The following is an 11,445-nucleotide window of genomic DNA, read 5'->3' as shown; positions in this document are numbered from 1 at the left end:
CAATATCTTTCAAAACTTCTCAAAAAAAAATGTTGGCCAATCAACTTCAACAACTCATCAAAAGAATCATACACCACGATCAAACAGGATTCATTTCAGGGATGCAAAGCTGGTTCAATAAACCCAAAACAAATAATATAATTCATCAAACCAACAAGAGCAAGGATAAGAACCACACAGTTATCTCAATAGATGTAGAAAAAGCATTTCAAAAGATCCAATACCCCTTTATGATTAAGGTTCTGGAAAATCTAGGAATCCATGGAACATTCCTCAATACAATAAAGGCTGTATATGACAAACCTACAGCCAGAATTATACTTAATGACGAAAAGTTAAAGCCATTTCATCTAAGTTCAGGAAAGAGATGAGAGTGTCCACTCCCCCAGCTCCTCTTCAACCTAGTATTAGAATGCCTAGCTACAGCAAGATGCAGTCATAAAGGGAATCCACATAGGGAAGGATAAAGTAAAACTCTCCCTCTTTGCAGATGACACTATCTTGTATTTAAAGAACACCATGGACTCCACTCCCAAGTTACTTGAGCTGATCAGAAACTTTGGCAAAGTAACACGGGATAAAATTAACCCTCAAAACTCAATGGCTTTCCTGTATGCCAATAATGAGGAGTGCGGCTGAAATTAGAAAGCAACCCCTTTTGTAATAGCCCCACAAAAAATAAAATACTTAGCAGTTAACTTAACAAAATAGATGAAGGACCTGTATGATGAAAACTTTAAAAATCTGGCAAAGGAAATTAAAACAGAACTAAGCATGTGGAAACACCCCTCTCCCCCATGCTCCCAGATTGGGAAGATTAACACTGAGAAAATGGCAATACTGCCAATGGCTATCTACAAATTCAATGTGATACCTATCAGTATTCCAACCTCATTATGTAATGAAATATAAGAAGCAATCCACAAATTCATATGGAACAATAAAACCACGGATAGCAAAAACAATCTTTACTAAAAAGAATAGTGCTGGAGGAATATCAATTTCAAATTTCAAACTCTACTACAAAGCCTTAGTAATCAAAACATCTTGGTACTGACACAAGAACAGACCTGAGGGACAATGGCATAGGACTGAAGACCCAGAAATGAACCCACAGACCTATAGCCACCTAATCTTTGACAAGAGAGCTAAAGAAATAGAATAGAAGAAAGACAGTCTTTTCAGTAATGGTGCTGGCAAAATTAGTTAAATACTTGTAGAAAAATAAAACTGGATCCGTATGTATCATTTTACCCAGAATCAACTCCAAATGAATGAAAGACCTTGAAATAAAAGCAGACTCCATGAAAACATTACAGGAAGGAATAGGAGAAACTCTAGGGCTCCTTGGTACAGGCCTAAATTTTCTTAATAGAGACCCAGAAGGAGAACCAATCAAAGAAAGGTTGGACAAATGAGACTGCATGAAACCGCAGAGCTTCTGCATGACAATGGACATAGCTAGCAAGATCAACAGAAAGCCCCCAGACTTGTAGAAGATCTTTAGTAGCCATACAACAGACAAGGGTCTCATATCTAAAATCTACTTAGAATTCCAAAAACTCAATTTCCCAACAACAAATCCTCAAAGAAATAACTGCAAGATTAACACATGGGCTAAAGACTTAAAGAGAGACTTCTATGAGGAGGAAATGAGAATGGCCAATAGACAAATGAAGAAATGCTCGACCTCTCTAGCCCTAATAGAAATGCAAATCAAGATAACATTGAGATTCCACCTCACCGCAGCTAGAATGGCTATAGTCAAGTAATCCTGTAACAACAGATCCACAACAGATGCTAGAGGGGATATGGCCAAAAGGGAATCCTACTGTATTGTTGGTGGGAGTGTAGACTTGTTCAATGACTTTGGAAAGCAGTATGGAGGTTCCTCAAAAGATTCCACATACTTTTGGGCATTTACCCAAATGTTTACAAACAAGACCACACTAAACATACCAGCAGGACTATGTTTATTGTAGCATTATTTACCATAGCTAAAATATGGAACCAACCCAGATGCCCCTCAGTAGATGAATGGATCAAGAAAATGTGGTATATATACACAATGGAATTCTATGCTTCCATCAGAAAGAATGACATTGCCCCATTTGTTAGGAATTTGAAAGCCTTGGAAAAAATTATATTAAGTGAAGTAAGCCAGGCCCAAAGAAACATAGGTCCCATGGTTTCCGAGTTAAGCAGAAAAGGTCAGATAAGGTGATGTTAGGGAAATGAACCCTAAGATATGTATTGAAATGTTTTTTTTTTCTTTCATGCGATTGTCTCTAACACATTTATAAGATGATTTCTTGTTGCTTTGTATGTCCCTCTCCCACAGTATAACCCCTGCTTTCAGTGTCTTTGACTTCAGTATAATTTGTGGAGGGGAAGGGGAAAAACATGTCGTTTAAATAGGTGTACAGGTGGACTCATTGCAACAATGAGATGTACAAGTTGTTATGTCAAACGAACTTTACAACTTTGGTGGGGGGGGGTGGGGAGGATTGGGTGGGAGCAGCAAGGGAAGGATGGAAAGGGATGGGAAGGGGAAACAAAGGAGGAGGCTACAATGCTTGATAGGAAATGTACTCATTATATTGCCCAAGTAATTGTAACCCCTCTGTACAGTATTTTCACAATAAAAAATAAAATAAAATTAAAATAAAGATTCCACATAGAGCTATCTTATGACCTAGCAATCCCACTTTTGGGCACTTACCAAAAAAATCATGAAGAAAGTCATACCAAAGCTACCAGCACAAACATATTTATCACAGCATTATTTACCATAGCTAAGATATGGAACCAATCCATATGGGCTCAGTAGATGAATGGATCAAGAAAAAAATATGAATTCTATGCCTCCATCAGAAAGAATGCTATTGCCTCTTTTGTTAGGAAATGGAAAGACTTGGAAAAAATTATATTAAGTGAAGTAAGCCCCTTGCTTACTTCATAGGTCCCCTGGTTTCTCTTGTTTACAGTGACTAGTACATGTCTAGGACAAGCAGAAAAAGTCAAAAGTTGTGTACATACAACCACATGAGATAATGTTAAGCAAAATATACCCCAAGACAGGGACAGAAGAGGTTTTTTTCCTTGCTTGCTAGTGTGTTTAATCTAATTACAATGCACTATGTGATCTTTTTCTTTCTATTTAGTGTATGCTTTCCCCCCATGGTATAACCCCTGTTTTCAATGGATTTCTTGCTGGTATTCTGCACCTTGTATATACACTTTTGTAATTTGGGGAGTGGAAGAGATATTGCAGAATGCTTAAATGGGGATGCAGGCTGACCCATTGTGAGGACAAGATGTACAGGACCCTATATTGAAAATGAATGTTACAATGTCAGGGTGGGAGGTGGCGGGAGGAGTTGTCGGAGCAGGGAGGGAAGTTTTGGTAGAGGGAAAATAAAGGAGGAGGTAACAACACTTGCTATGAAATGTGTTCATTACCCTATTCATGTAACTTTAACCCCTCTGTGCAATAAAAAATGAAAAAAAGACAAATAAGCAAAAGACCCTTATTCATTGAAGTTAAAATCCACATTACAATGTAATAAAACAATGGAAAATGACTCTAGGTTTAGAGAAAACCATGTGTATAGTAATCAAACATAGGAGATTCTTCATAAGAAAACTAATTTTTCCTACTATGTTGATGTTTTTCCCTAAAGCCATGCAGAGAATTTCTATTGGGCATTAACACTATATTGTAACATTTGGGGACAAAAATGCAGCCTAGGAGCCCTGCACCAGAGGCCAAGATGGAGAAGACCTCCACAGCCACCATGACCTTCCCCTTGGCACTATGATAGACAGGGAGGAAGGTGAGCCACACACTGCAGAACACCAGCATGCTGAAGGTCAGGAATTTAGCTTCGTTGAAGGTGTCAGGCAGGTTCCTGGCCAGAAAAGCTACAGTGAAGCTGGCCAGGGCCAGGGAGCCCAGGTATCCCAGGACACAATAGAAGGCAGTGAGGGAACCCTTGTTGCACAGGATGATGATGTGGCCATGTTCAGAGTGTGCATCTGTATCCACAAAGGGAGGAGAGGTTCCCAGCCAGAATCCACAGAGAGTCACCTGGATGAGAGTACAGATGGGGATGATGAGGTTAGGAGCCCCTGAAACCAACAACCCCCTCATTCTTCTCCCTGGAGAAATGGACTTGAAGGCCAGGACCACAATCACTGTTTTTGCCAACACTGTAGAAACAGCCACAGTGAAGACAAGTCCAAATGTGATCTGCTGCAGGATGCAGGTGACTGTGTTGGGACAGCCAATGAAGAGCAAGGAACAGAGGAAACAGAAGATGAGGGAGATGAGCAAGATGTAGCTGAGAGTCCGGTTATTGGCCTTGACAATGGCAGTATCTTGGTGTTTCACAAATATTATCAAAACAGCAGCAGTTAGTGTAGAGAAGCAAATACCCATGCAGGCCAGGGCCATGCCCAAAGGATCTCCAAAAGCCAGGAAACTTTCATCTCTCAGGAGGCACTGATTTCTCTGTGTGTTGGCATACTGATGATCTGCACATTTCACACAGTGCTCCATCTCTGATAAAGAGTGTATGCTATCATTAGTTCTTGTTTTGAACTTCTTTTACTTCATAAAAATAGGAAATTATTCCCGTAGATGTAATGATAACATGTCATTAGTAACATTTATATCTTTTCTAAATCATAACCTCCTCCCATTTCCATCTACTTGTTTATTCAGACTTTTTCATTCAACTCCTTTTTCTTTCAGTCATTATCATATGTAGTGATAATGTGCACTTTGGGTCATTCTCATGTCCTTACAACAATTTCTTACATGTCTTAACATTTATTAACTGTTTGTGCAATCCACAATAAATACTATGGGTTACACTTAATTACATGTCTTTGTAAAACATTAATTTTATCCCAGTTGCACCTTCTTGAATTCATCTCATCCCATTTTTCTCTCCAACCCATCTGTGAAGCAATAGGAAGAGAGAAACCCTTCTTGGGCCCTTTATAGTCATGCTCACTTCTTAAAGTCAATCCACCATTCTGAGTACTTTCTCTGTGCCATGAACAGTGCTGGGCAGAGAGAAATAAAGATGTGTAAAATGTATGTTTCCTGGGTGAATAAAAAGGTGAGCACTGTCCAATAATACATGTTTACTTTCATCTTAGGGTTTATACTTGTCTTAACTCTGAGTGATAAGAGGGATTTCTGGAACTAAGTTTGCCTGCTGCAGTAGAGTAGAAAATATTACTGAAATATGCAATTCAAGCTCATGACCTATTTCACCTAACAGTACCACGACTTGTCAAATTATTATTATTATTATTATTATTTGTGGCAAGTTGTGTGGTCTAAAATCTGGGCCTGGGCACTGTCCCTCAGCTCTTCAGCTCAAGGCTAGTGCTTTTTTTCTGGCTTTTGTTCTGCTCATGTGGTGCTGAACAATGAAACCAGGGTCCTCATGCATTCAAATCAAGCACTCTGCCACCTAGCCACCTTCCCAGCCCCTCAAAATTAAATTATTAACAGAGAAAAGGAAAAAGGGGTCTGCAATCACAATGTACAAGTTTTGCATTGACTTGTTTGGTTGAGGAAAACTGAGGAGAGTCTCAGACTTACCTGTCATATTAGCAATCTCATTCTGTGGGCAAGGGGTACAATTAAAGCAACAGGCAGCCTTTCCTTCCTGAGGAGATTTCCTAAATCCAGTACCACAAGGCTCACTGCAGACAGAGCGAGGAGTCTGAGGAAAATCAGGTATCTGTGCATAAATCTTCAAACTTTCATAGCTAAAACTCCAAAAACCCATTGTTGGAAAGAATTGGTTATTCAGCATAATGTTTCTATGTAGCTAAGTGCAGTCGATAAATTGAATTGTTATAGATTCCATATCCCATGGTTTCTAAAGACTTTTGTGCTAGCCTGTTGAACTAGAGAACAGTATGGGATCTTTGAAAGGGTGAAACCTACGGTGAGGAAATGAGTCCTCATTCATAACCCTACAGAATTTTCTTAAACTCATGTCATTATATATATCTGCGACAAGGGGAAAAGCCTGGTGGATGACCTTCCTTTTATAGGCCCATCATATTTTCCTCTTAGGTTTCCAGTGGTCATGAAAAATGAATCTTCAGTCATTCCTTTCACCAAGGATGCCTAAAAGGCAGGTCAACTAACCATTGAATGAAACCTCTACATAATGGAAACCAATAAAGCTTCTGAGCCCATAAATTTATTTATCAGGTACTTTATCACAGTGTAGGAAATAGGAAACTATAACCTGACAATATTCTGAATCAAAAATTAGGAACACATGTAATATTTTTAGTTCCCATCCTGGGCTTGAACCCAATGTCTAGGCACTGGCCTTGAGAATGTTTTGCTCAGTTATTATTGCATTACTCAGTCACAGCTCAACTTCCAGATTTTTGTTGGTTAATTGGCGATAACAGTCTCACAGAACTTCTTGTTAGGGCTGACTTTTAAATCATGATATTCAGATCTCAAGGATCTGAGTAGGTAGGCTTATGGGCGAAAGTTGCTGACACTTAGGCAAGTGTAAATATAAAGGGTGACTTGTTTATTTGTGTGTCAATAAAATTATTAGGATTAGACCCAACTCACCTCTGTGTTTCCAATGGCCCACTCTACCATATCTTCAGATAAAAACAGTTGATTACCATGTAGAGCATTGGGAGAAAACTTTCCTACTCTCACCTCAAGTTCAAGACCTTCTGGAAAATTCCAAATGTTCAGAATGTCATAGTCTGGCTCCAATTTCCTTTTCTCATCCAAAAACACTTGATGTCCAACAGAATTGTGAAATTGGATGTTCTTCAGAAAATGGAGCAACTGAAGAGAGACATCATATTATGGGGAAGTACATCCCAAGGCAAGACACAAAATGTGAATTAAGAAATGCTACTCATTACCTAAAGGCAATTCTGAATTCAAGAATAGCACTGAGAATGATTGAAGTATCTGTGTAAACAATCTAAGGAGGAATAAAAATAATTTTCTGAATCCTGGTTACTCAGAATAGAGTACAGGTCTTTGTTCAAGAGAAACCTATACTATATAGCCACGAATGAGACAATTCTCAGTTACACAGCTAGAGTTGATCAGAAACTATTTTTATTAATGTCTATAGTTTGAGAATGTTTCATTTTTATTACCAAAGTTGAGGGAAACTATATCCCATATGAAAAATGGAAAATTCTCTTCAGTATGTTATCCTTTGGTATTCCTGAAGAAATGTATAGGGAAAATCCTAATTTAGTTTTCAAAAGATTAGCTATGGGCACATTGTGGTTATTTATAAGTAAATGAATTTATAAGCTGATTACTGGTTACTCACACCTGTAATCCCAGTTACCCAGGAGGCTGAAATATGAGTATGACAATTTAAACCAGACTGGGCTTAAATGTTTGAGACTTGCAAAAATACCAGAACCATTCAATTTCAGAGAATAACACCCCTTCTAGGAAGTGCCTCTGCTCATAGTATGTGCCATCCACATAGATGAAATTACCTGTGCAGGGGAAGGCAGTGTCCCTTTTCTATTTCCCATTATTTGAACTTCTGTCTGATGAAGAAGCATCTCATGGAGAGCCTTGGCCACAGCATACACAGCATTGTATATATTGTAACTGTGTCCAGACATAGTCATGTCTAAAACACGCCCAGGCAACCAATCCAAAGAGGCATCATGAGGACAGTTGTCCCATGTTACACAGTCAGACTGAGGATTTGAGCAATTAAAAGACAGAAACCATATCCTAGCAAGAAAAATGTCTTCTGGGTATTTGGAAGGATTAACTGCCTTGACAAAATCTGTGAATCCAGAAATATCTTCATGATGGTGTAAAAAAATGAGAGGTATATGCAATGAGCCTACCATGAAATATTTCCTTTTCGTGGTGAAATCCCACTCTGAGTTCATGATACAAACTTTGCCTTTTATTAAAAGTTGCTCAATGAACACGTTTAAAGGTATTAGTGAACCATTATCACCATGTATGATGTGGACATTTGCTGAAGATTTATTTATATCATTATAAACTGCCATGGATTGGAGTACATGTGATACTGATTGGCTTGAGATCACTAGCTCATAAGCTACACAAACTCTGTTCTTGGCCATCTCTTCTTTCAGTTCAGCAAGAGACCACAATCCATTCTCATCCTCTAAGTTCAATAGTCCCACCCAGTTCCAGCTGAAGTGAAGCAGTATGGAGACCATGGCTGTCGCTATCGATGTGTCCTTTGGGGCCATCTGATAGAGAGCAGGAAACTTGTGATGGTCACTCAGGGCATGAGAAAAAGGCCCAAAGGTAAGCTAAATGGAAAGGAAATTGGATGCTTTATGAATTAGAGCATTATCATCCATCAAAACTTGAGTCTTGATGTATGTGAAGAAGCAGTTGAAGTAGGTGGAAGGTAGATTTCATTTTAGTTTTTGAAAAAATGTTTCAATTGTTTTTGAGGAGTTGTATAACATATAAATTGTAAAATGTCTCTTGATCTTTGTCACTATTTCCATAAACTCCTCCCATCTATATCAACTCCATCCACTCCCTAATTCCATTTTCATATATGTACAGTGAGTGTTCTGTGTATTCCTTTCCATCGATTCCCTATTCCTCTCACGTTTTGCCTCAACACTTACCCTTCTCAGTTATGCTTCAGGTTTATGGTGTTTATTTTTGTACTGTCAGTAGATAAGAAAAGTCATAGCATCGAGTTCCACCTGTATATATACCATGCTTTAGTCAGGTTGGTTATACACACACACACACACACACACATACACATACACACACACACATGAAGCTATGTGTGTGATACATGTTTATATTTTAGATCTAGCTCTCCCATATGTGAGAAAACATTCCCCATCTCAATCTGAGCCTAACTTACTTCATTCAACATAATATCTTGTGTGTATGTGTTTGTGTGTGTGTTTATGTGTGTGTATGATTGTGCACATACATTCTAGTAGAGGGGCACAAATTCATGTCCTCATGCACTTTGTTGGATTTTTCTCTAAAGACTGTCTACCACTTGAGCCAACTTGTTGGTATACCAGCTTGTGGCTGGTTAATTCTAGATAGAAGTTTCCTGAATTGCTAGAATTACGGGTTTGCGCCATTAGTACTCTGCTTAATATATTCACACTGCAAATTCATTTTACATTTACTCATTCTATCACAGGAGATTATTGATAGGCTTGCAACAATAAATTATCTATTTGTCTTTTCTAACTTTTCCGTATCCTTTTCCAAACAGTGGATATATATATCTATATATGTCTTTATATACTTATTCTTTGATACCACAAAATTTGATAGGTTTATAAATCCAGTCTCTCCTATCATTCTCTTCTAACACCTGAAATGACATCAAAGTAGATGTTTTTCTAACTTTTCACACCACCATTCTTACCTGTGGAAATCTGTAGAGTCCCAGCAATGTTCCAATTTTGTCAGATATGAATCCTAATGGTCCTGTAAGTACTGCTATAGACCTTCTGTCTCTCATACAGGAGTAGTTTGGAATCTTGTACTTCCCAAAGAACCAAATGAAGGGATTCTTAAACATTGTCCAAGTTCTGACTTGAACATCATAGACATCAAATCCCAGAGTCCAGTTACTTAAAAAATCAGGGTTTTTGTTGATCTCCTCAATAGCAAAAGCCAAAGCCAACACAAACTGATAGTTCTTGAACACAAAGCTGAATAATTGGCATAGACATACAGGAGGATTATTAAAAACTTATGACTTAGTATAGTAAATACTTGCTTCTTTGCGAATGAATTGTTTAAATTATTACCATAATTGGAATGGAATATGCATGTAATATGTTATGGTTGTATAGAGAATTAGATGAAGACATGAAGGGCATTTGTCATGAAAATGATTGAGAAACAGTTAAGTAGAGAGAGAGAGCTTGCTTCCCCACCACCACCAGACCTTTACTACAGCCAAAATCTGTTGGAATAGATTTTTATGAGACAGGAAATATTCTGTTGCCTTTATCTTAGGGCAACTAGCTATACTTGTGTGAAAATAAATCTTGTGGTTTTGTCACCCACTTTAATTTTTAAATTTTTTCCTTTGTAGAATTCTGTATGGAGGACAAGTTACAGTTACATGAGCACAGTAATGAGTACAATCCTTTTCAAGCATTGTTGTCTCCTCCTTTGTTTTCCCCTTACCATCCCTTCCCTACCATCTCCACAAATCCCCCCCACTCCCCGACTAAATTGAAATGTTCGTTTTTTGGTAAGCATCTTCTACATCTCATTGTTGCAGTGGGTCAACCTGTATCCCCATTTAAACAATTTGTTTTCCCTTCCTTTCCATAAATTATTTGACAGCAAATACAGTGAAAACAGAGGTTATACCATGGGGGTAGGACAAACAAAGCATCAAAAAACCAAGTGGTACCTTATAAATATGTTAGAAGCAATAGCAAGAAATGAAAAACCTATTGTGTCCTTATCTTGTGGTTAATTTAGTTCACATCATCTTATATGACCTTTTCTGTTTGTCTCAGAGAATATGTACTAGTTATTGCTAATAAGGGAAAGCAATCGATCTATATTTCTTTGGGCCTAGCTTACTTTAATTAATATAATTTTTTCCAAGTCTTTGCATTTCCTAACAAATGGGGAAATATCATTCTTTCTGATGGAGGCATAAAATTCCATTGTGTATATATATATACCACATATTCTTAATCCATTCATCTGCTGAGGGACATCTGGGTTGGTTCTATATCTTCACTATGGCAAACAATGCTCCAATAAACATAGTTGTGCTGGTAGTTTTATTATGGTCTTGTTTGTGATCATTTGGGTAAATGCCAAAAAGTAGGATTGCTGGGGCATAGGGGAGCTCTATGTGGAGTCTTTTGGGGAATCTCCATACTACTTTCCAAAGTGGTTGAACAAGTTTACATTCCCACCAACAATGCCTCTATGGAGGCACCTGGGAACACCAGAACTCACCTCTACACAGGAAAGAAGGCTAGAAACTATTACCTCCCCTATTACATTTCCCACACAGCATCTCTGATGGGAGCAGCAGCATATAGCTCCAGTATCAAGAAGGGTCAAATTACAATTTAGAAATAAGTCTCTGCTTCTAAAGGAGTCCTAACTTAGGTAATTCCCATAGAAACTGCAATGCAGAATAGCTCTGATCTCTAGCACACTGAACAGAAATCCTTACTTATTTTTAAGAACAGAAAACCTCACAACCCCTAAAGCTGCAAATAGCCCAGTAGTAATTACCAGACACCCCTCAGTCCTAACCCTCAATATTTATGGACTTAACTCTCCAATTAAAGACATAGACTGACTACTTGGATCCAAAAGCAAGATCTGTCCATATATTGCTTAAACAAGACAAAATTTGCTGACAGAGCATTCTCCAATTG

At 38.1% G+C, this 11,445-nt stretch overlaps 1 protein-coding gene across 1 annotated transcript; it reads right to left on the bottom strand.

Moving 5' to 3' along the window:
• Positions 1-3,646: 3,646 nt before the first annotated feature.
• LOC122119845 (vomeronasal type-2 receptor 116-like) lies at positions 3,647-9,602 on the bottom strand. The gene is made up of 5 exons (XM_042693920.1): positions 9,447-9,602; positions 7,534-8,340; positions 6,626-6,853; positions 5,621-5,744; positions 3,647-4,563 (listed from the first exon to the last, which is right to left on the bottom strand). Exons 1-5 carry the CDS (start codon positions 9,600-9,602, stop codon positions 3,647-3,649), a joined length of 2,232 nt encoding a protein of 743 aa, XP_042549854.1.
• Positions 9,603-11,445: the final 1,843 nt, after the last annotated feature.

The sequence above is a fragment of the Dipodomys spectabilis genome, unplaced genomic scaffold (assembly GCF_019054845.1).
Source record: "Dipodomys spectabilis isolate Male_0828 unplaced genomic scaffold, ASM1905484v1 ptg000173l, whole genome shotgun sequence".
Classification (NCBI taxonomy): domain Eukaryota; kingdom Metazoa; phylum Chordata; class Mammalia; order Rodentia; family Heteromyidae; genus Dipodomys; species Dipodomys spectabilis.
Note: the sequence above shows the minus strand (reverse complement) of the source record. Positions and strands in the feature narration are given on the sequence as shown.